Below are 25,830 nucleotides of genomic sequence, written 5' to 3' on the forward strand. Positions count from 1 at the left end.
GGAGGACATGGTATTTATACTGCAAGTCAAATGAAGCAGCTAAGCAATTTGCATGACAAGTGGATGCAAATTCCTCACCAGAACAGCAGCTCTGAAACTCGAAGAGTGAAGACAGGTCTCTTCTCCAGAGACCTGCAGCACTCAGACCTAAAAAATGGTCAAAAAGCTGTCTGCCTGTGCAGACAGCAGAGCAGATCATTACAGAGTGCCTCTCAGGGATCGTCTGTAACATGACTATAGACTGTGACTATAGACTATGACTATGGTAGGGTTACATTGTTAGCTCCTCTGAGGACAGTCAGTGACATGACTATGTGCTCTGTAATGTGCTGAAGAAGATGTCAGTGCTATATAAATACATAATAATAATAATAATATGGTAGGACATTAGACTATGACTATGGTAGAATTAGAGTGTGAGCTCCTCTGAGGACAGTCAGTGACATGACTATGTACTCTGTAATGTGATGCAGAAGATGTCAGTGCTATATAAATACATAATAATATGGTAGGACATTAGACTATGACTATGGTAGGATTAGATTGTGAGCTCCTCTGAGGACAATCAGTGACATGACTATGTACTCTGTACAGTGCTGCAGGAGATGTCAGTGCTATATAAATACATAATAATAATATGGTAGGACATTAGACTATGACTATGGTAGGATTAGAGTGTGAGCTCCTCTGAGGACAGTCAGTGACCTGACTATGTACTCTGTACAGTGCTGCAGGAGATGTCAGTGCTATATAAATACATAATAATAATAATAATAATAATAATAATAATAATAATAATAATATGGCAGGACATTAGACTAGGACTATGGTAGGATTAGATTGTGAGCTCCTCTGAGGACAGTCAGTGACATGACTATGTACTTTGTAAAGTGCTGCAGAAGATATCAGTGCTAAATAAATACAGTAGGGTATTGTACCGTGTTAGCCGTCAGTAAAAGCAAGAAGTTTTAAATCAGGATGATACCATTTATTGGCTAACTAAAAATGAATAAAAATAAGCAAGCTTTCGGCCTTGCAGCCTTTGTCGGGCTTACATCCTGTTAGTTTGCAAGCTGGTGGTACAGACAGTTATATACATGCAACATCAAAGGGAAAACAGATATTTTTTTTCAAGCATAAATACATGTCATTAAGATGCCTTAACAGACCATCTGAATGGGGTTAGAGGTTGTTAGCTAAGATAAGGATCCTTGTTTACTCCATGCTCACAGAACTGGGATTAGGATTGACCCAGAGGTATCGTAAATTCTTGGCTAGAATTTACGATACCTCTGGGCCAATCCTATTAAGGCATCTCAATGACATGTATTTATGCTTGAAAAAAAAATATCTGTTTTCCCTTTTGATGTTGCATGTTTGAGGGCTCGTTTCCACTATCGCGAATCCACATGCGTCCAACGCATGCGGATTCGCACATGCAATGCAAGTGGATGGGCCTGTTTCCACTGTAGCGTTGTTGAAGTGCGTTTTTTTCAGCGGTGAAAAAACGCACAAAAGAGCCGCAGAATTCGCCTGCGAGTGGAATGCATGCGAATTGCATGCGAATCGCATGCAATGTATTTAATAGGGAAATCTCATGCAGTTTCCCCATGCGTTTTTGCCGCGAATTCGCATAGGTACCAATGTAAATTCACACAGGCAGTGGCATGGTTAAAATCGCATATACCCTCACCTATGCGAATTCGCATGCGATTTCATCAGTGGTGGTATCCAGGTGATTCCACACCGCAATAGTGGAAACGAGCCCTTAAAGTGAACCAGAGACGAAGCACCCTCATGTATTTTACCATAGAAATCAGTGGGAACATTAGAGAAAACACCTACCCTGCCCTCTGTTTCATCCTCACTGCTAAAAGTGTCTGTTATCTAGCTGAGATAAGAATCCCGGACTGTGCATTGAGTCTGGCTTTGCTATAATGACTCAGCTATAATGATTTCTGAGCAAAGCCAGCAGGGGGCAGGCTTGGACTTGAAAAGACACAAAAGAACACAGACTCAGCTATAATCTTTCTGTAGCAAAGCCAGCCGACTGCTTAGTCGGGATTCTTATCTTAGAGGTGATAACAGGCAAATTAAACAGAGAACAATGTAACAAAGAGCAGATTAGGTGTTTACTGTCATGTTCCCACTGATTTATAAGGTAAAATACATGAGGGTGCTTCATCTCTGGTTCTCTTTAAGCTGTCTGTACCGCCAGCTTGCAAACTAACAGGATATAAGCCCGACGAAGGCTGCAAGGCCGAAAGCTTGCTTATTTTTATTCATTTTTAGTTAGCCAATAAATGGTATCATCCTGATTTAAAACTTCTTGCTATATAAATACATAGTAATAATATGGTAAGACATTAGACTATGACTATGGTAGGATTAGAGTGTGAGCTCCTCTGAGGACAGTCAGTGACATGACTATGTACTCTGTAATGTGCTGCAGAAGATGTCAGTGCTATATAAATACATAGTAATAATATGGTAGGACATTACACTATGACTATGGTAGGATTAGATTGTGAGCTCCTCTGAGGACAGTCAGTGACATGACTATGTACTCTGTAATGTGCTGCAGGAGAGGTCAGTGCTATATAAATACATAATAACAATATGGTAGGACATTAGACTATGGCTATGGTAGGATTAGAGTGTGAGCTCCTTTGAAGACAGTCAGTGACATGACTATGTACTCTGTACAGTGCTGCAGAAGATGTCAGTCCTACATGGAGGAAGCAGTCAGGATCCATTGCTAAGCCTCCCGCAGCCAGTATAGCGAGACCCCTGACCGCCTCCCACCCCACTAGTCACACCCTGACACAGAGGACGGCTAAGTGAGGGGGGAAAGAGGGAGCAGGAGAGAGAATCTCGTACTATATGCTGGTCACTGCAGCCATGGGTCATATCTAGACATAGTAAAGGCTGGAGAATGGTGTATTTAACATAACTGACCATGCAGCAGTACCTCCTGCTATGTTGTGGTGACCACTGCAGCAATTGCCTGGGTCATATTAGGACAGGCTGCTGATTGGGGAATGCTTAGTTTACTTTGCTCTTACACATGCGTACATATCCTTATGGAGGATTGTGTCCCTCCTGTGGTAAGGCCGTACACACGCTCCACCAAACAGCCTGATTGTCGTCTGACTTTAGTCTGTTGGATGACAATCAGACATGTGTACACGTGCCAATGACTTAACGAGCAACTGATAACAGGCCTGATCCAACTGTCGGATCTACTCACACGAATATTGGTCTGATATTATGCAGTTGATGCAAGAGTAAGTTCTTAAACTTGTAAATGACTTGTACTTGAATGTGTAGTCCGTCATTACGCCTGCGTGCGCAGTATGTAAATGAGTCAGTCGTTTATCTGTCTGGACTTGTGGAAATACAGGTTGTGTGCATGTTGTGCACTAGGTGGCCATACACTTATAGATTTGCAGCAGATTCGACCATCAGATCGATTTCTGTCAGATGCCTGTCAAGTGGAATCTGACAGGAATCTATCTGATGTGGCCACACACTAGGAACAGATTTCCAATAGATTTCAGAATGAAATCTATTGGAAAACTATCTCTAAATGCATTATTGCACTATTAAATCCAATGCAACTCTGTGGGCCATCGATCTGTTGCCAGCATCAGATCGACCTAGATATTTCATCCTGTCAGATAGATCAAATCGATCGAAAATCAGCCGCAAATCGATTGATCGAACGATTTGATAGAATCGATTTCTGATCAATCCCATAGAATCGATAAATCGATTCCTGAAATCGACCAGTGTATGGGTCCCTTTAGATGTGTGTACGTAGCTTTAGTCAGTCTGCAGTGCAGTGTAATCTTATTACAGAAGCACACCTGATAAGCAGGGATGTACAAACCTAATGAGGTGTCTGAAGCTCCCCCTGCTGGACACAGTCAGTAATATTTATATTCATGAGTCATGCTTCTTGCTTATCTCCTTCACAACATTTATTCATTTTGAAATGAATCCAGAATATATGAAAAGAAAGAGACATAATTTTCCTCATATTACATGTTTCTTATCACAGGCGGCTCATCACTGGAAGTAATACAGAGAATAGAGATTATTATCAGTGACAGATAAAGAAATACAGTTATAATCATGTGACAATAAATGAGGATTTCAGGATATAATGATTCAGGACAGAAACCAGGAATTGTCCCTGGAAATCGCAGACAGCTAGTAATTACTGGCAGGACAATCGGCCAATCACAATCCTCTCCCTGTGATGTCACCAGTGGGCGGAGCTCTCACACCCCCTGACTCCCCCCAGATATCTTTATACAACCTCCCAGTACCCATAACCCAGCATGTAGGGGCTCAGTGAAGGTGGTAATACATGTGTGGAGGTGTCTGATGGGGTCACACAGGGCATAAAAGGAGATCTGCCCGGCCTCATAATCCAGATATATCCTGACTCTATCACTGGGGATCTCATCAGGTAACTCGATATCTTTCCTGTCATGTCTAACTGAGTACTGATTATCCCACCTGTCCAAACACCAGGACTTGTTATTATATCCAATCACTGACTGCTCTCCCCTCCTGTCTATACTGGGGTAACACATCCCGACTATCCATCTCTCTGATCCCCCAACATCCACTTCCCAGTAATGTCGCCCTGAGGAGAAACTCCGGCTGCTCAACACCTGAGGCCACTGAAATCTCTCTGGTGTTTCTGGGCGGTTCTGCTCTCTATGTGACAGGGTTGCAGTTTTCCTGTCAGCTGATATATGTAGCTTATTACTAGCTGTGTTTACATCCAGTAATATGTCTGCAGGCTGTACAGAGATCCCCCCAGTTACCCCAGACATGATATCAGCCAGTCCTGTGTGTAATGTGTGTGAGATGCTGGCCACATCCAGATCCCCTCCATCATGGAGCTGCTTATCATGTCTGTCCTCCGTGTCACACAAGTCACCTGTGTCTGATTCCTGTAAGACAGTCAGTGGATCAGTCATGTGACACAGCTCCTCAATGTGACGCATCTTCCTGGACAGCTCCTCCTTCTTTATCTCCAGCTGTCTGATGATGTCATCATAGGATTGTGACATCATCTCTGCCTGCCTCATGATGTCACTCAGGACTCTCTTCTCCAGCTCCTCCAGCCGTCTCCTGAGGTCACTAAACAGGGCAGTGACTCTCTCTGCTTCACCATCTGCTTTTTCTTGTGCTTTTCTCCTGAGTTCCTCCAGACTCTGGACTCTTTTCTCAGCCTCCTCTGTCTCTGCCATCAGTGTCTGCAGATCATTCCTCAGCTTCTTCTTCTTCTTCTCAGAGGCCTCCTGTAGTGTCTCCACCTGGTGTCCCCGATGTTCTCCATCCAGTCTGCAGGTTACACAGACACAGGCTGCATCCTCAGTGCAGTAATACTTCAGTATTTCCTTATGGACGGAGCATTTCCTGGTCTCCGGGGAGGTGGTGGGGGCACATAAGACGTGTTCTGGTGCCTTGCTGTGGACTCTCAGGTGTTTATCACACAGAGAAGCGTCACACAGCAGACAGGACATAACAGCAGGTACAGGAGAGTCCACACAGTAAGTACAATGGACTCCGGCCTCCTCCTGATCTGGCTGAGTAGTCAGGAAACGCTCTGCTATGTTCCTCAGAGCAATGTTTGTCTGTAATCCAGGCCGGTCCCTGAACCTCTTCCTACACTGAGGACAGGTATAACCTGCAGACCCCTCCTGTGAGTCTAGCACACGATCAATACAGACCCGGCAGAAGTTGTGACCACATCTCAGGCTTACAGGATCTGTATAAATGGTCTGACAGAGGGAACACTTCAGCTCCTCGCTCAGATCAGCAGACGCCATCGCTGGCAGCAGGACAGGAAACGAAAGTGAAAGTCTCTGATTCTCAGAATCCAGAACAACCAGTTACTTATTATTAGCATGGGGGGGGGGGGGGGGGGGGGGGTGTAGGGGCGTGATGTGAAAGTTGACTTTTCATGAGCAGCACAGAGACATACTGGATTACACTCCCACCGCAAAGCAATAGCATCCTGGTCTAAACTAGAACACAATCTGCCTGGAGTTTGCTGATTGTCCTACTATCATAGGGACTATGGCAAGGAATACACTGTGAGCCCCTCTCAGGGATTGTATTGTCAGTAACATGACTGTACACTGTGAATATAGACTATAATTATAGTAGGATAGAATACATAATAATAATATAGTAGGACATTACACTATGACTATGGTAGGATTAGAGTGTGAGCTCCTCTGAGGACAGTCAGTGACATGACTATGTACTCTGTAATGTGCTGCAGAAGATGTCAGTGCTATATAAATACATAATAATAATATGGTAGGACATTACACTATGACTATGGTAGGATTAGAGTGTGAGCTCCTCTGAGGACAGTCAGTGACATGACTATGTACTCTGTAATGTGCTGCAGGAGATGTCAGTGCTATATAAATACATAATAACAATATGGTAGGACATTAGACTATGACGATGGTAGGATTAGAGTGTGAGCTCCTCTGAGGACAGTCAGTGACATGGCTATGTACTCTGTAATGTGCTGCAGAAGATGTCAGTGCTATATAAATACATAATAAGATGGTAGGACATTAGACTATGACTATGACATGGATTAGACTGTGAGCTCCTCTGAGGACAGTCAGTGACATGACTATGTACTCTGTAATGTGCTGCAGGAGATGTCAGTGCTATATAAATACATAATAAGATGGTAGGACATTAGACTATGACTATGGTAGGATTAGAGTGTGAGCCCCTCTGAGGACAGTCAGTGACATGACTATGTACTCTGCAATATGCTGCAGGAGATGTCAGTGCTATATAAATACATAATAATAATATGGTAGGACATTAGACTATGACTATAGTAGGATTAGATTGTGGGCTCCTCTGAGGACAGTCAGTGACATGACTATGTACTCTGTAATGTGCTGCAGAAGATGTCAGTGCTATATAAATACATAATAATAATATGGTAGGACATTAGACTATGACTATGGTAGGATTAGAGTGTGAGCTCCTCTGAGGACAGTCACTGACATGGCTATGTGCTCTGTAATGTGCTGCAGAAGATGTCACTGTTATATAAATACATAATAGTGTGTATGTGCGTGCGTGCGTGCGTCTCAAAAACGGCTTGACCGATTTGAACGAAACTTGGTATACAGATCCCTTACTACCTGGGATGATAGGTTCTGGGGGTCTCACATCCCCCCTGCACACCTGGGCGGAGCTACAAACAGCAAATCAGATTCCACCCATTCATGTCAATGGAAAAAATGTAAAAGGCTGCCATTCTCACAGTAATCAAGCCAGAGTCCCTACACTTGGCACAGGTGGTCACTTGGTGACTGAGGTTACAAATCCAGGAAAAGTGGGCGGGGCATAAATCAGCCAAATTTCAGCCATTCATTTTTCATGGTAAAATGTAAACTGCAGCTATTCTTAAGGTGCGTACACACATGCAACTATAGTCGTTTGTAATGATCGTTCCCCGATCTTTACCAACGACGATCGTTACAAAAAACGAACCACCGACTATTAAGGCAAACGACGAACGAGCCAAATCGCTACAAAAGAAAGTTCTGTCTCGGCGGATTTTAACCAACGACGATCGTTTGCAAAAGTAGTACATCGTTGGAAACGATTGTTCGTACTAGGCTTGACATGCGCATTTCACTATTTCTCTGTGAAACTTCTCATTTTTATGCGCAAGCGCAATAGTTGCTTTACGTGATGTAACGTTCGTTCTAGCGATCAGATCGTTACACACATTTAAAAACTAACTTTACTCAGGTCGTTCTTTCATCAATTAAAAGCTCGTTCGTCGTTCTCAACGAACGATCGTTGTCGCATGTGTGTACGTAGCATTACACTGTTAATGGCAGGGTTCTCAAAGTTTGCACAGTTGGTCACTGGGTGGATGAGATTAAGATTTTGGAAGGTGGGTGGAGCCTACAACAGCCAATAAAAATTCACCTTTTGATTTTCAAAGGGAATATTTAAGCTGCTACCAATCTCTTATACTGTTATTAGCAAATGCCTCAAACCTGGTACAACTGGCCACTGGGTGACTGGGGTTCAAATTCAGAAAGGGGCGGAGCCACAAACAGCCGATCAGATTTGTTTATTTTTTTAATATGGGAATGTAACAATTGGTGTAACACAGAGAGGGTCTGATTACCGGTGATCTGCAGTATCACCGAGAATGCAGAATATACCCGATTATTGATGATCTGCAGTATCACCGATAATCAGATATATATTCTAACCTCTGGACACCTGAAGGATAAGAGTGTTTTGGTGTAACAGTAATACTTTGAGTATTGCACCTTAGGAGGAGAAGGTACAGAAGCAGTAAGGAGTACTGCACAGTAGTAAGTTCCTTCCGAATGCCTAGACTCTCCCAGGGGAGGAGCTAGGCTGAGGGTAGGAAGGACAGAATGTGAGTGACACCAAGGAGAGGGTGTCACTAACAGGTCTGGGAACTGCCTCTAACAGTAAGGCCAGTTCTCGAGGTCGGGCAATCCAGGTCGTTAACACACAGACAGATACGGTACAGATTCAGGAGACAGATACGGAATCCAATAAACAGGCAGGGTTTGGCAACGGAGTATCAGAATAGCGAGGTACAGAATCAGGAGGCAAATACAGAGTCTAGGAACGAGCAGAGTTTGGCAACAGGATATCAGAGATAGCAAGGTACTGAATCAGAGTTCAGCAGGATAGTCAGGCAGGCAGAAGGTCATAACAAATAATACAGATCAATATTCCTAACGCTAAGGTGTGAGGTCCGTGATCGTCAACACCTTTGGAAACTATGCTAGAACACAGATACAGACAAGGCCTGAGTGCTACCACGTTGTGATCGCAACGACAGACAACCAGAGAATGACCAGCACTCAGTATATATACACCAGTGCTCTCCAGCACCTCCCTTAAGTGCTGGACCAATGAAAGTAGCTGCAATTGTCAGCTGACCGGCCTGGTCAGCTGACCCTCCTCTGACTGCCATAAAGGCCCTGCCTCTGTGCGCGCGCACGCGTCCTCCTAAATTAGTGTGGACTATCAGTCCCAGCCACACCAGTCATGTGTTGTAATTTTGTTGCTGTATGGGATGCGGAATCCGCCGCCACGCTGTCTGAGCGTGCGGCGTTTCCTCCGCATCCCGCCCCATTCAGAGAAGCAGGCCTATGCGTACAAACCGCCGCGTCAGACGCGGCGGTTTCTCCGCGTTCTGCTATGCCAGACGCGGAAACAGCCGCCTCATCCTGCGTCCATGCGGCGGCTTTTCCGCGTTTTTTCTCAGTACCCCCCCACCCCTGAGGAGTGGACTCCGGACAGCTCCTTCCAGGCTTCTCAGGATGTAAAGCGTGGAATTCACTTTTCAGTTTGTCAGCATGCATGCAACATTCAGGTACCCATGATCTCTCCTCAATACCATACCCTTTCCAATGAACCAGATATTGTACTGAGTTCTGAACTATGCGTGAGTCTAAAATCTTCTCTACCTCGTACTCAGGTTGGTCATCTATCATCACAGGAGGAGGAGGAGTGGGACCCACATGGACTGCTGGCTTAAGCAGAGACACGTGAAAGGATCTTACGCCAGGCATACTGGCAGGAAGATCAATGGCATAAGTAACATTGTTGATCTTTCTAGTTACTGGAAATGGACCCACAAACCTGGGCCCCAACTTGGCTGAAGGCTGTTTTAAGGTTAAGTGACGTGTGGATACCCAGACTAAGTCTCCTGGTTGAAATTTCCACTCTAAGGAACGTTTTTTGTCAGCTTGACCTTTCTGACTTTGAAACGCCTTTCCCAAATTATTCTCCACGATCCCCCATACGTCCTTAAATGACTTTTGCCAGGCCTCCAGAGCTGGAAATGGAGTGGAAGCGATTGGCAATGGGGAAAATTTGGGCAGCTTCCCAGTAACTATATGAAATGGACAGAATTTCGTGGAAGAACTTTTCAGATTATTGTGCGCAAATTCTGCGAAGGGCAAAAACCTGACCCAATCGTTTTGCGCCTCTGCAACGTAACACCTCAAAAATTGTTCTAACGATTGGTTGAGCCTCTCAGTCTGACCATTGGTCTGTGGGTGGTAGCCCGACGAAAATGACAGTTCCATGCCCATTTGGTGACAGAATGCCCTCCAGAATCTCGAAACAAATTGGACTCCCCGATCCGACACAATGTGGAATGCCATGCAAACGGAAAACATGGATGATGAATAAAATCGGCCAACTCCTGGGCCGAGGGGAGTCCTTTTAAGGGCACAAAATGGGCCATTTTACTAAAACGGTCGACTACCACCCAAATGACCGACATGCCCTCAGACCTGGGAAGCTCACCCACAAAATCCATGGACAGGTGGGTCCATGGCTCACTCGGGGTGGGCAAGGGCTGCAACGTTCCCACAGGTGCCAGCCGGGAGGGCTTACTTCTTGCACACACTGCACACTCCCTAACATACTCCTTGCAATCTGTTGCCAGAGAAGGCCACCAAGCGCATCTGGCAACCAGATCCTGTGTTCTGGAAGCCCCAGGGTGTCCCGCATTTGTGTGTGAATGGAACATTTGTAAAATCTGAAGGCGGAATGGCAGTGGTACAAACATAACCCCTTCAGGCTTCCCCTCCGGGGCGTCCTGTTGAAAGGACCCTAAGGTCTCCGTCCAGTCTTTCCATGTCTCAGTTGTTGCTAGTATCAGTTTCTGCGGAACAATGGTCTCTGGGGTAGAGGGCTGTGCTGTCTCTGGCTCAAAACATCTGGACAGGACATCTGCCTTAATGTTCTTGCTACCTGGAGTGTACGTAATTATAAATCTAAACCTCGAGAAAAACAAAGACCATCGAGCCTGACGGGGGCTTAATCTCTTAGCTCCCTCGATGTATTCCAAATTTTTGTGATCAGTGAAAACTGTGATTGTATGTTCTGCTCCTTCCAACCAATGACGCCATTCCTCAAAGGCTAACTTAATGGCCAGGAGCTCCCTGTTGCCTATGTCGTAGTTTCTCTCTGCTGGAGAGTACCTACGAGAAAAATAGGCGCATGGGTGTAATCTACCCTGCAACCCTGATCGCTGCGACAGCACAGCCCCTACCCCGACCTCTGAGGCGTCTACCTCAACAATAAAGGAGTAGGAAGTGTCGATGTGTCTCAGGATGGGTGCAGAGCAAAACAAGTCTTTTAATGTGGAGAACGCTTGCAAAGCTTCTGGAGACCAGTGGGAAGTATCTGCCCCTTTTTTAGTGAGACTAGTGAGGGGTGCAATGACAGTAGAGTACCCCTTTATGAACCTTTTATAGTAATTGGCAAAGCCCAAAAATCTCTGAAGAGATTTCAACCCCACCGGTTGAGGCCACTCCAACACAGCAGAGACCTTGGCAGGGTCCATCGACAGGCCCGAGGTGGAAATGATGTACCCTAAAAAGGTGACAGATGTTACCTCGAAGATGCATTTCTCCAATTTAGCGTAAAGCATGTTCTGCCTCAGTTTGTCCAATACAATTCGGACGTGTGTTCTGTGCTCAGAGAGGTTGTTGGAAAAAATAAGTATATCGTCCAGGTATACTAACACGAATTTGCCCAACACCTCTCTGTATACCTCATTAATTAGTTCTTGGAAGACGGCCGGGGCGTTACACAGCCCGAAGGGCATCACCAAGTACTCGTAGTGCCCGTCGGGCGTGTTAAAGGCCGTCTTCCATTCATCGCCCTTTCTAATCCGCACCAGGTTGTATGCACCCCGTAAATCTAATTTTGAAAAGACTTTAGCGTTGGTAACTTGCGTAAACAGGTCATCTATCAGGGGCAAGGGGTAGCGATTCTTTACAGTGATTTTATTCAGACCCTGGTAATCTATGCATGGCCGAAGACCTCAGTCTTTCTTTTTAACAAAAAAGAACCCTGCGCCAGCGGGCGACCGAGAAGGTCGAATGAACCCCTTGGCTAAATTCTCACGAATGTACTCTTGCATGGCCACTTTCTCTGGCCCGGACAAATTGTAAAGATGACCCCTTGGGGGCATACAACCAGATTGCAGATCAATGGGGCAATCAAACGGGCGATGTGGTGGTAACTTGTCAGCAGCTTTGGGACAGAACACATCAGTATACTCGGAATATTGTACTGGAACCCCCTCCACATGAATCCTGGTCTGGCCTAATGTCACCCTCCCTAAACACTGCTGGAAACTGAGGTGACCAGCTGGTTAACTGCCTAGTGGTCCAATCGATCTGTGGAGAGTGACGGTGCATGCCAAGGATGACTGTGGAGGTGGTCATGTGTAACACAAAAAACTGCAGTTTTTCCTTATGTAGCACCCCTATAGTGATTTCCACCTCTGGTGTCTGAGACAGCGGATGATTACTTTGCAGGGGAGAATCATCTACTGCCGTAACCTGAATGGGTGGTTTTACCGGGGTGAGCGGAATACCTAAATTCTTTGCAAATTCAAAATCCATAAAATTTGCTGCCGAGCCTGAATCAACAAAGGCCTCGGAAAGCTCGGTTTTATCTTCCCATGTAACAGTACAAGGAAGAAGTAACCGTTTATCTTCTAGGGGTAAGAGACATGCGCCTAGGGTGTTACACACTACAACTCCTAGGCGGTAGCGTTTCCCGACTTATTGGGACAATTACGTACTCTATGACCCCCCTCTGCGCAGTAAAGGCACAGCTGCTCAGACATCCTACGTCTTCGCTCCACTTGAGATAATTTTGACCGACCAATTTGCATAGGTTCGAGTGGAGGCGAGACAGGAGGAGGTGGAGTTACTGGAGGCGCAGCATAGGACACCATCTTTACCTGAGTACTACCTCGGGTCGGTTTCTGATAGCGCAGCCTGCGGTCGACTCGGATGGCCGATGAAATGGCCTCATCGACTATTTTAGGTTCCGGCAGACTTAGCATGAGATTAGAGACCTCATCCGACAGTCCCGATAAAAAGCAATATAAGAGGGCATAAGTGTCCCACCTGGCTGAAACTGATCACCTCCTAAATTCCGCTGAGTAATCCTCGACCGGACCCTTGCCTTGACGTAAAAGCTTGAGCTTCCGCTCAGAAGTCGCAGCAAGGTCTGGGTCGTCGTAAATTACTGCCATAGCTTTAAAAAATTCGTCCACTGACGTGAGGGCTAAGTCTCCGGTGGGCAAACTGTACGCCCACGTCTGAGAATCGCCAGATAACAACGTCTTAATAAATGTGACCCTTTGGGCCATTGTTCCAGAAGTTCGGGGTCTCAACTCAAAATAAGATAACACTCTACTTCTGAAATTTCGGAAGTCAGATCTGTGACCAGAAAATTTCTCAGGTACGGGTAAACGTATATCAGAACTAGGAGGGGATCGCACCTCATCTACTGCTGTCTGGAGGGTTTGTAAAGAACCAGACAAGGCTTCAATCAAAGTCTTGTGACTACCCAGCACTTGATTGATGGTGTCCACCGAAGTGGCAAGTGCGCCCAGATGGTCAGAGTGTGCGTCCATTTGTATTTTGGTCTGGCGTTCTGTAACGATCGGTGTAACACAGAGAGGGTCTGATTACCGGTGATCTGCAGTATCACCGAGAATGCAGAATATACCCGATTATTGATGATCTGCAGTATCACCGATAATCAGATATATATTCTAACCTCTGGACACCTGAAGGATAAGAGTGTTTTGGTGTAACAGTAATACTTTGAGTATTGCACCTTAGGAGAAGGTACAGAAGCAGTAAGGAGTACTGCACAGTAGTAAGTTCCTTCCGAATGCCTAGACTCTCCCAGGGGAGGAGCTAGGCTGAGGGTAGGAAGGACAGAACGTGAGTGACACCAAGGAGAGGGTGTCACTAACAGGTCTGTGAACTGCCTCTAACAGTAAGGCCAGTTCTCGAGGTCGGGCAATCCAGGTCGTTAACACACAGACAGATACGGAATCCAATAAACAGGCAGGGTTTGGCAACGGAGTATCAGAATCGCGAGGTACAGAATCAGGAGGCAAATACAGAGTCTAGGAACGAGCAGAGTTTGGCAACAGGATATCAGAGATAGCAAGGTACAGAATCAGAGTTCAGCAGGATAGTCAGGCAGGCAGAAGGTCATAACAAATAATACAGTTCAATATTCCTAAAGCTAAGGTGTGAGGTCCGTGATCATCAACACCTTTGGAAACTATGCTAGAACACAGATACAGACAAGGCCTGAGTGCTACCACGTTGTGATCGCAACGACAGACAACCAGAGAATGACCAGCACCCAGTATATATACACCAGTGCTCTCCAGCACCTCCCTTAAGTGCTGGACCAATGAAAGTTGCTGCAATTGTCAGCTGACCGGCCTGGTCAGCTGACCCTCCTCTGACTGCCATAAAGGCCCTGCCTCTCTGCACGCGCACGCGTCCTCCTAAACCAGTGTGGACTATCAGTCCCAGCCACACCAGTCATGTGTTGTAATGTTGTTACTGTATGGGATGCGGAATCCGCCGCCACGCTGTCTGAGCGTGCGGCGTTTCCTCCGCATCCCACCCCATTGAGAAAAGCAGGCCTATGCGTACAAACCGCCGCGTCAGACGTGGCGGTTTCTCCGCGTTCTACTATGCCAGACGCGGAAACAGCCGCCTCATCCTGCGTCCATGCGGCGGTTTTTCCGCGTTTCTTCACAGGGAATATATAAAGTATTGATACCAAGGACCCCAAAGCTGATAAACTTGATAACTGAGTGACTGTATGTCAAGGTTAGAAAAAGTGGGCGGCTCCAACAACTTAATTTTTTACATGGCAGGGCCACAATTTACACAATTGGCCACTAAGTGACTGGGAATAATATTCAGAAATGTAGGTGGAGCCTACAACAGCCAATCAAAATTCACCAATTGATTTTCAAGGGGAATATTTACATTGCTAGCATTCTTACACTGTTAATGGCAGAGGCCTCAAACCTGATACAGTCAGCTTTGGGTGACTGGGGTTCAAATTCACTAAAGGGGGTGGAGCCACACACAGCCAATCAGATTTGTTAGATTGATTTCAGCCATTCTGTTATTGGCAGGGTTCTCAAACGTGACACAGTTGGCCACTGGTGACTGGGACTAATATTCAGGAAAGTGGGTGGAGCCTATAGCAGCCAATCAAAATTCACATTTTGATTTTCAAGGGGAATATTTACATTGCTGCCATTCATACACACTTAATGGCAGAGGCCTTAAATCTGGTACAGTCAGTCACTGGGAGACTGGGGTTTAAATTCTGAAAAGGGAGCTGGACAAAAACAGCCAATCAGATTTGTTTAATTTCAATGGTAAAATGCAACTTATTGATGCCAAAGACCCCACAGCTCATAAACTTGGTCATTAAGTGACTGTATGTCAAGGTTAGCAATAGTGGGCGGAGCCAAAAACTACTAACTTTTTACATGGGAAAATATAAATTGCAGCTATTCTTACACTGTTAATGGCAGGGTTCTCAAACTTAAAGAGAACCCGAGGTGTGTTTAAAGAATGTTATCTGCATACAGAGGCTGGATCTGCCTATACAGCCCAGCCTCTGTTGCTGTCCCAAACCCCACTAAGGCCCCCCTGTACTCTGCAATCCCTCATAAATCACAGCCATGCTGTGAGGCTGTGTTTACATCTGTAGTGTCAGTCTCAGCTGCTCCCCCGCCTCCTGCATAGCTCTGGTCCCTGCCCCCGTCCCTTCCCTCCAATCAGCAGGGAGGGAAGGGATGCAGGAGGCGGGGAGAGCAGCAGACTGACACTATAGAGATAAACACAGCCAGCTCTGACAAGCTGTTTGTCAGCAGCGTGGCTGTGATTTATGAGGGATTGCAGAGTGCAGGGGGACCTTAGGGGGGTTTGGGATAGCAACAGAGGCTGGGCTGTATAGGCAGATCCAGCCTCTGTATGCAGATAATATTCAGCAAACCCACCTCGGGTTCTCTTTAACATAGTTGGTCACTGGGTGACTGGGATTAATATTTGGAAAAGTAGGTGGAGCCTACAGGAGCCAATCAAAATTCACCTATTGATTTTCAAGGGGAATATTGAAACTGCTGCCATTCTTACACTGTTAATGGCAGAGGCCTCAAACCTGCTACAGTCGGTCATCAAGTGACTGGGGATTAAATTCAATAAAGGGCCGGAGCCACAAACAGCCAGATTTAACTGGATAAACTGCTTCCATTAGCACAATTTTGATGCCAGGAACCCGAAAGGTCACAAACTTGGTCATTGAGTAGTGACTGTGTGTCAAGGTTATAAAAAGTGGGTGGAGTCAAACATTTTTTTTTTGGAGGGGGGGGGGAATTGTAAACTGCACCCCTTCTTAACTGTTAATGGCAGGGTTCTCAAACTTTGCACAGTTGGTCACTGGGTGACTGGAATTAATATTCAGAAGAATGGGTGGAGCCTAATAAAGCCAATCAAAAATTGCCTGTTGATCAAGGGGAATATTTAATTTACTGCCATTCTTACACTGTTAATGGCACAAGCCTCAAACTTGGTACAGTTGGTTATTGGGTCACTGGGGTTCAAATTCAGAAAATGGGGTGGAGCCACAAACAGCCAATCAGATTTGTTTTATTTCACTGGGAAAATACAAATTATTGATGCCAAGGACCCCTAAGCTCACAAACTTGGTCACTGAGTGACTGTGTGTCCAGGTTACTAAAAATTTGGGCAGAGCCAAAAACGAATTTCACTGGGAAAATATAACCTGCAGCCATTCTTACACTGTTAATGGCAGGGTTCTCAAACTTTGCCCAGATGGTCATTGGGTGACTGGGGTTCAAATGCTGGAGAGGGCCGCAGCCACAAACAGCCAATCTGATTTGTTTAATTTTTATAGGAATATACAAATTATTTTGCCAAAGCTCGCAAACTTGGTCATTGAGTGTTAGAGACAGAAAAAGTAGGCGGAGCCAATAGCAGCCAAAGACATACCCGGGCAACGCCGGGTCATCAGCTAGTAATAATAATAATATGGTAGGACCTTAGACAAGGACTATGGTAGGATTAGATTGTGAGCTCCTCTGAGGACAGTCAGTGACATGACTGTGTACTCTGTAATGTGCTGCAGAAGATGTCACTGCTGTATAAATACATAATAATAATATGGTAGGACATTAGACTATGACTATGGTAGGATTAGATTGGGAGCTCCTCTGAGGACAGTCAGTGACATGACTATGTACTCTGTAATGTGCTGCATAAGTGGTCAGAGTTATATAAATTATTAATAATAATAATAATAATAATAATGTAGTAGGACATTAGCCTGTACAATGTACAATACTACAAGGTAAACATAGGTGCCAAAAAAGTAAAAAAATAGATAAAAAACTTTTATAACATGGGGAGGCAGAGACGCTTGGCCCAGACTGAAACCTGCATTTGCCATATACTCCTCCCCATTGCCTGATGAAGCAGGGTCATACCTGCGAAACGCATTGCAAAGAACTTTGTGGTGTATCAATACAATTTCTATGTTTTAAATGTTAATTTGTTTTTGTGTCTACTTAGAGGAGGTAAGGCAACTACTGCCTACCCAAGCTTTAAAAGTTGCATCTGTTTTTATTCTTTTGGCACCTTTGTTCACCTTATACTATAGGTGTCCACCCCTGGTGGATAGAGGGGTTTTACCCCTTTCTTCTGATTTACAGAGAGCGACCTCTTAACCCTGAGTGGGGACAGGCATCTCCCCACCTGCATCTTCAGTGGTTACCTGAGTCATAACCCTGGCTTACCAGTAGTAAATACTACACTATATCGGGCCAGGGGCATAAGTAGAAATCACTGGGCCCCCCTTGCGAAAATTTGGATGCCCCCCCCCCGGGCCTGCTCAGGGCCATTTTGGGGGGCAGGAGGTGTCGCAGCATGAGGAGAGAGCATTGGTCACTTACATCGGCGGGGTGACACTCCCCCCCCCTTCTTGGGCTCCTCCTCAGCACTCCCCCTCCAGCGTTAATCATTGGCAGGAACACAGACATACCTCCATGTGTTCCACTGCGGAAGTCCGATCTCTAAGGGCCCTTTTCCACCAGCGCGTTTGCGCTGGCTGAATCGCAAAGTCGCAAACCGCTAGCGATTTTACAATCGCTACGGTTTGCTTTTTAGCATAGGAATCGTGGTAGGTCATTTCCACTACCGCGATTAGTTTTTTACCGGAACGCGAACGCGCGGCGGAGTGATAATTGCCGCGATTTTGCTATGCAGTGCATTGCATAGCAAAATCGCGGCCGCAAACGTCAGGGAATTGCTGGTAATTGCGATTCAGCAATCGCTAGCGTTCAGCGTGAACGCTAGCGACTGCTAGTGGAAAAGGGCCCTAAGTGCCACACGCTACTTCCTGATAAACAGGAAGTAGCGTCAAACGCTTACAGAGAGTAACCTCCGGTGCATGGAACGCATGGAGGTATTCCTGTGTTTCTGCCCGCCGCTGCTGCCAATGATTGATGTTGGAGGAGGAAGCCCGAGGTAAGGGGGCGGGGGGGGGTGTCTCCCCCCCGATGTAAGTGACCAATGCTCTCCCCTCATGCTGTGACCCCCTCCTACCCCCTAAAACAGCCCTGGGCGGCCCCCACAGCTGCATGGCTTGCAGCCTCGATTGTTACGCTACTGTATCGGGCTCTCTGTGTCATTCTTTATTAGACTGTACAAGCAATTGTAGAGGTGTACCTAATATAGTGGCCAGCGAGTGTATATGTAACAGCTTGCATGCTTAAAGTCAATGTTACCCAATCTAAAAAAAACAAACATCAGATACTTACCTAAGGAGAGGGAAGGCTCAGTTCTAATGAGCCTTCCCTCTCCTCTCCCGATGCCCGTTCCCGCTCAGGATTCCCCGTAGCAGCATTCGACCAATTCGGTCAAATGCTGCCATCTCCGCTGCCGAAGGGAGGTTTCGGAAGTCTTCAGGAGCCCGAGTCCTCCCGAAGACGGGCCGCTCCATACTGCGCAAGCACCCTCTATCGCGTAATCACGCATGCGCATTAGGGAGCCAACTGTCTTCGGGAGGACTCGGCTCCCGAAGACTGCCGTAGTCCCCGCGGCGGGGGAATTGAACGGGGGAGCCAGCGCAGCATTAGGACCGAGCCTTCCCTCTCCTTAGGTGAGTATCTGACTTTTGTTTTTAGCGTGGGTAACAATGGCTTTAAAGAGACACTGAAGCGGAAAAAAAAAATATGATATAATGAATTGGTTGTGTACTATGAATAATTACTAGAAGATTAGCAGCAAAGAAAATATTCTCATACTTTTCAGGTATATAGTGTTTTTTCTAACATTGCATGATTCTATATAATATGTGCAGATTACACAACACTCTGCATTCAAAATGATTCTTTCAGAGCAGTCTGAAGTAATGACCTCTCCTCTAGCAGAGGAAAAGTAAATAGTTCAGAAACAGTTGAGATAATAAAAGTCAGATAACAGCCCTCTCCACGACTAACTTAGTCGGAGATCTTAATGGCTTGTTTGCATAGAGATAACAACTGGAGTTTCTTAGCTCTTCCTGTACTGGAAACAATTAGACTGATGTATCTGATCTTAATGTTTTATTTCTTAGCTGTACTACACATACAAATCATAATATCATCATTTTTTTTTTCGCTTCAGTGTCTCTTTAAAGAAAATCTATAACAAATAAAACACCCCTGGGGGGTACTTACCTTGGGAGGGGGAAGCCTCTGTCTGGATCCTAATAAGGCATTTCCCCCCTCTCAGAGCCGGCAGACCCCGAACACCGTTGCGGTAAATATTTCCCTACCGTGAACCTGCGCAGGTGCACTAGTGGCGTTTCCAGCGGAAATAACCGAGCCCAATGGGGTCCGCTTTACTGCCCAGGCAACATGCGTCTATGCAGTATAATGGACCTGATCGGGATTGGCTATTCCAGCCTGAACCCGATCAGAAAGCCGCTACTGCGCCTGCGCCACACCTTACATCCTTGTCTGCTGTAGTTTTGGGGCTGCCAGCGCTGGGTCACCGAGGCTGAGGAGGACGAGAGAAGCCTCATAAGGATCCAGACGCTTCCCTCTCCCAACGTCAGTACCTCCAAGGGGCTGTTTGTTTGTTTTTTTGTTACAGGGTCTCTTTAACCCCTTCACCCCAAAGGCGGTTTTACCCTATTGGAAAAGAGCGAATTTCACCTTTCAGTGCTCATCCCTTTCATTTGCCAATAGCTTCATCACTACTTATCACAATGAAATGATCTATATCTTGTTTTTTTCACCACCAATTGGGCTTTATGGGGTTGATATTTGTTTTCAGTAATTATTTTCTATGCATTTTAAAGGGAAAAACAAGGAAAATAAATGAAAAAATACACTTTCTCCAATTTCATCCCCTATAGGTTTAATATAAACACTGCTACTGTGCATAAAACCCACACCGTTTATCTGCCTATTTGTCCTGCTTATCACAAGATTTGAATTATGTCCCTAGTACAAAGTATGGTGAAAATCTAGTATTTGGAAATAAAGGTGTCTTTTTTCTTTGACGTTTTTTTTTTTCATTATTTCCACGTGCGCGTTCACAGAGGCAGTAGCACTAAGTAGCAGTAGCATTAGGAGGCTCTAGAAGGACGTTTTTATAAGTCAGCTTGTCATTAAGTGGTTAAACTGTTTGAATGATAATTGGACACAGAATGGCAAATATGTGCATGTTGAGTGTTATGTGCTGTTGGACCGCTCTACTCCATAGTTTTCTAGCTTATCTCTTGCAGTGTGTGAGACGTCACATTGTTGTGTTGCTGTTCTCCCCAGTGTCACACACAAGTGACGCCTTTCTCACAAGTTATTGCTGAGCTGAATGTTCTTTGTGCCATAATCAGAAAGATGGCATCTGCCCACCAGGCTTCATTTATACATAAAAACTGCAAGATGAAACCAAATCTATAAAACAAATCCCTGTAGTGAATATTGAGACATTCTCCTCCGCAGTCTCATCTCACAGCAACACACTAAAAATCTCAATCTACTCTGTGGGAAACATAGGCCTAAAAATGTCACTTTTCCCTTCGCTTGTCTGTCCCCTTCTGTCACTACGGTGGGTGATTCTTGCTCTAGTCGGGAACATTCTTTCCCATAGTAGGGAAGCTATGGCTCGGGGCCAGATGTGGCTCTTTTGATGGCTGCATCTGGCTCACAGGGGTTGAGTCACTAAGCTACACTGCTCAAGCAGCACAGCTTAGTGTGGCAGCGCAAGTAACATTTTCACAGTAGGCACCCTACTGCTGTAGCATGCACTACTAACTTACTCGCGCTCCCCCCAAACTAATGGCTGCTCCAATTGTCCCACCCTGGATCCTGTCAGGTCCAGTGACTTTGTAGGACAAGATCCCTGCACTTTGATTGGCCCAATAGGCTGCCTGTCATTTGACAGGCAGTCTATTAGGCCAAAGTTCGGGGATCTCGTCCTACAAGGTGAATCAACCCCTAAGTCAGCTAGCTAATTGTACAAGCTGTTAGTCGGTATTTCTCCTGTCTGGCTCTTGGGGAAATGCTGATGTTGCTGAAACCCAAGAGAAGCTGGAGACGTGTCTGACACTTCCGCTGCCCGGAGGATCAACTGTATACACATCACCATGGCAACAGGGACATGAACCCTCTGCTGCGCATGCGCATTATCCCAGTTTGAAACATATTGTATGGTTCTCACAGAATTACATTTTATAATATGTGGTGTTTATGGCTCTCTCAGCCAAAAAGGTTCCTGACCCCTGATCTAGTCCATCTTATCTGGTGTTGATCAGTTCTTTTCACTGACCTAATTATGCAATAAAACAAACTTGGCTTTGTACTCAATGTTGATTGCAACTATTTCAAGTATGTATTACCCCAGCGCCGCATCAGTTGGGCACCAGGATAAGCCAGAAATAGTAAATAGTAATTGGCCTTCCTGGCACCAATCCTACCCTTAAAGCAAACCTGAACTGAAAATTAAAAGTCAAAATAAACATATACACATCATACTTACCTCCCGTGTAGTCTACTCATCAATCTCTTTCTCCTCTCCCGCATCCTGTTTGTCCACTGTGATCAATGGAATTCTTCGTCCTCCCTTTTGAAAATGGCCATTATCCCAAAACAGCTTCTGGGTCAGCACACTGTTACACTGTAATATCGCCCACTTGAGCTATGGGGAAAAATGGACATTACCTTGCACATCAGTTGTCCTTTCAGTTATAACTGACAGCAGCCGATAAAGAACTGTCAGCAACTGATATATTTCAGTTCTGACATAATCTTGTCAATTCATCGGGCACATATGATAATCCTGCATACAATTTGCATTACATTTTGATATACGTCAAAATAATTAGCATCTCATTACCTGCGTCTGTTACCGATAACTGCCTGTTGGATGGTCACCTGGGCCACATGGAAATTCTGTGACCACCTTAAAGAGAACCCGAGGTGGGTTCTAAGAACGCTAATTGCACACAGAGGCTGGGTCTGCATATACTGCCCAGCCTCTGTTGCTATACTGATCCCCCACAGGCCCCCCTGAGCTCTGCTTACCCCTCAAAAATCATACGCCGAGCTATCGACAAGCAGCCGGCTGTTTACCTTGCATCTGTCACTCTTGCCGCTCCCCCGCCTCCTGCATAGCGCCGGTCCCTGTCCGAGTCCCTTCCCTCCCCGCTGATTGGAGGGAAGGGACGCGGGCGGGGACAAGAGCTATGGGGGAGGCGGGGAAGCGGTGAGAGTGACAGATGCAAGGTTAACAGCCGGCTGCATGTCGACAGCTCGGCGTATGATTTATGGGGGGCACAGCAGAGCGCAGAGGGGGGCTGTGGGGGGATCAGTATAGCAACAGAGGCTGGGCAGTATATGCAGACCCAGCCTCTGTGTGCAATTAGCGTTCTTAGAACCCACCTCAGGTTCTCTGTAAGGATCTGATTTTGCCGGTGTTACTGAATATAAGAGTGGCGGAATTTCAGAATGTTTTCTGTAGCGCTCCTTTAAAGTGTACCTCCGGCTCAAATCCATCTTCTGTCCTCGGGAAACTGACTGGTTCTCGTGTGAGAATAGGAAACAACAAGGGCAACAATTCCCAACCGGGGTGCAAACAGCGATAAAATACAATTTCAGTCTGTTGCTACAGCTTTCCCAAACTGTAGTGAAAACAACATAATGAATAAAATTGCTTATTTTTTACAATATTCATTAATAGATTATAGAGTCAGTATTTGGCCATTGTAAAAATTTTCCTCTCCCTGATTTACATTCTGAAATCTTTAGTCCTGGTGATCTGTACAGAATGTTCATTACTGAGACTTCTATGCACAGAGGGAGATGCTGCTTGCTTGGCAGTTGGAAACAGATGTTATTTCCCACAATGCAATGAGATTCACAGATAGGAAACTGTCAGGACCTTGGTCATGACATCACACTGTGGGAGGGGTTTCTCCACAATGTCAGCCATACAGACCCTACTGAACATCTGTTTGAGAAAAGGTAAAGATTTCTCCTGGGTATCAGCAAAGCAGATGGGTTGGGCCAAAACTAGGAGCCCCATAGCAGCAATGTTATGCTGCGTGGGGCGCGTACAAGTAATTTGGGGCTCCAGCAATCTTTTCTTTAGTTTTTCAATTGTTTCAATTGCGTTTTCTTTTTCATTCACATTTTTTTTGGTTTGGAAATACAACAGAATAAGTAACAACCTCGATATGCATAAAAAACAGAGAGCTGCCTGACTTGTTACCTCGATTACGTTAAAAACGGACCGCTGCCATAAGCAAAAAGAATCCTGAATCTCGAGTGGCGGTGTGCGATTCCCGTGGTGCGGCAATCCGTGTGCGATATTGGAAATCGCGTTCCCCGCCTCAGTGTTTTGGCTGGAGGTGGCTTTGGAGTCCTCTATAAGACATTTCTCTTACACGTTAAAGTGAACCTGTCCTTCAAAGGTATGTGGACAATGAAATAGCATAGAATCACCCGGACCTGAAGCAGTTAGAGGAATTGTAGTGACAATCACATAATGAATAAAATTGCTAATTTTTTTTTTACAATACAATAATAACTTACAAATGATTTAGTCAGTGTTTGCACATTGTAAAATCTTTCCTCTCCCTGATTTACATTCTGACATTTATCCCATGGCGATGACATCTTTTTGTTGAAAGAATGTGTTTATGACATGAAGCGGCAGTGCAAACCGCAGTGACATTCTATGCAGTCTGAGCGTTCTGCAACATTGATATTTAGTGCAATGCAGGTAACACTCCCATCATCCAACTAATAACTGGCTTTTAATACCGGGATAATTACCATAAAAGTGGGTAACCTGAATAATTTACTGCATCCTGCTATATGTCACTACAGGGCCTCTTTACTGCATTCTGCTATATGTCACTACAGGGCCTCTTTACTGCATTCTGCTATATGTCACTACAGGGCCTCTTTACTGCATTCTGCTATATGTCACTACAGGGCCTCTTTACTGCATTCTGCTATATGTCACTACAGGGCCTCTTTACTGCATTCTGCTATATGTCACTACAGGGCCTCTTTACTGCATTCTGCTATATGTCACTACAGGGCCTCTTTACTGCATTCTACTATATGTTACTACAGGGCCTCTTTACTGCATTCTACTATATGTCACTACAGGGCCTCTTTACTGCATTCTACTATATGTCACCGCAGGGCCTCTTTACTGCATTCTGCTATATGTCACTACGGGGCCTCTTTACTGCTGTCTGCTATATGTCACTACGGGGCCTCTTTACTGCTGTCTGCTATATGTCACTACAGGGCCTCTTTACTGCATTCTGCTATATGTCACTACAGGGCCTCTTTACTGCATTCTGCTAAATGTCACTACAGGGCCTTTTTACTGCATTCTGCTATATGTCACTACAGGGCCTCTTTACTGCATTCTGCTATAGGTCACTGCAGGGCCTCTTTACTGCATTCTGCTATATGTCACTACAGGGCCTCTTTACTGCATTCTGCTATATGTCACTACAGGGCCTCTTTACTGCATTCTGCTATAGGTCACTGCAGGGCCTCTTTACTGCATTCTGCTATATGTCACTACAGGGCCTCTTTACTGCATTCTGCTATATGTCACTACAGGGCCTCTTTACTGCATTCTACTATATGTCACTACAGGGCCTCTTTATTGCATTCTGCTATATGTCACTGCAGGGCCTCTTTACTGCATTCTGCTATATGTCACTTCAAGGCCTCTTTATTGCATGCTGCTATATGTCACTACAGGGCCTCTTTAATGCATTCTGCTATATGTCACTACAGGGCCTCATTACTGCATTCTGCTATATGTCACTACAGGGCCTCTTTACTGCATTCTGCTATATGTCACTACAGGACCTCTTTACTGCATTCTGCTGTGTCACTACATTCTGCTATATAAATATCACTACAGGGCCTCTTTACTGCATTCTGCTATGACACTACAGGGCCTCCTTACTGCATTCTGCTATATGTCACTACAGCGCCTCTTTACTGCATTCTGCTATATGTCACTACAGGGCCTCTTTACTGCATTCTGCTATGTCACTACAGGGCATTTTTACTGCATTCTACTATATGTCACTACAGGGCCTCTTTACTGCATTCTGCTAGATGTCACTACAGGGCCTCTTTACTGCATTCTGCTATATGTCACTACAGGGCCTCTTTACTGCATTCTGCTATATGTCACTACAGGGCCTCTTTACTGCATACTGCTATATGTCACTACAGGGCCTCTTTACTGCATTCTGCTATATGTCACTACAGGGCCTCTTTACTGCATTCTGCTATATGTCACTACAGGGCCTCTTTACTGCATTCTTCTATATGTCACT

At 45.4% G+C, this 25,830-nt stretch overlaps 2 protein-coding genes across 8 annotated transcripts in view; both read right to left on the reverse strand.

The window, feature by feature from the left end:
* Nucleotides 1–25,830, reverse strand: part of IQSEC1 (IQ motif and Sec7 domain ArfGEF 1) — a 1,051,066-nt gene that overhangs the window by 774,135 nt on the left and 251,101 nt on the right. The window lies entirely within an intron of this gene.
* On the reverse strand, nt 4,010–5,858 carry LOC137531865 (E3 ubiquitin-protein ligase TRIM11-like). Its single transcript, XM_068251845.1, has one exon. The coding sequence runs from the start codon at nt 5,850–5,852 to the stop codon at nt 4,287–4,289; it is 1,566 nt and encodes a 521-aa protein (XP_068107946.1). The 5' UTR covers nt 5,853–5,858; the 3' UTR covers nt 4,010–4,286.

This window comes from Hyperolius riggenbachi, chromosome 9 (assembly GCF_040937935.1).
Source record: "Hyperolius riggenbachi isolate aHypRig1 chromosome 9, aHypRig1.pri, whole genome shotgun sequence".
Lineage (NCBI taxonomy): Eukaryota > Metazoa > Chordata > Amphibia > Anura > Hyperoliidae > Hyperolius > Hyperolius riggenbachi.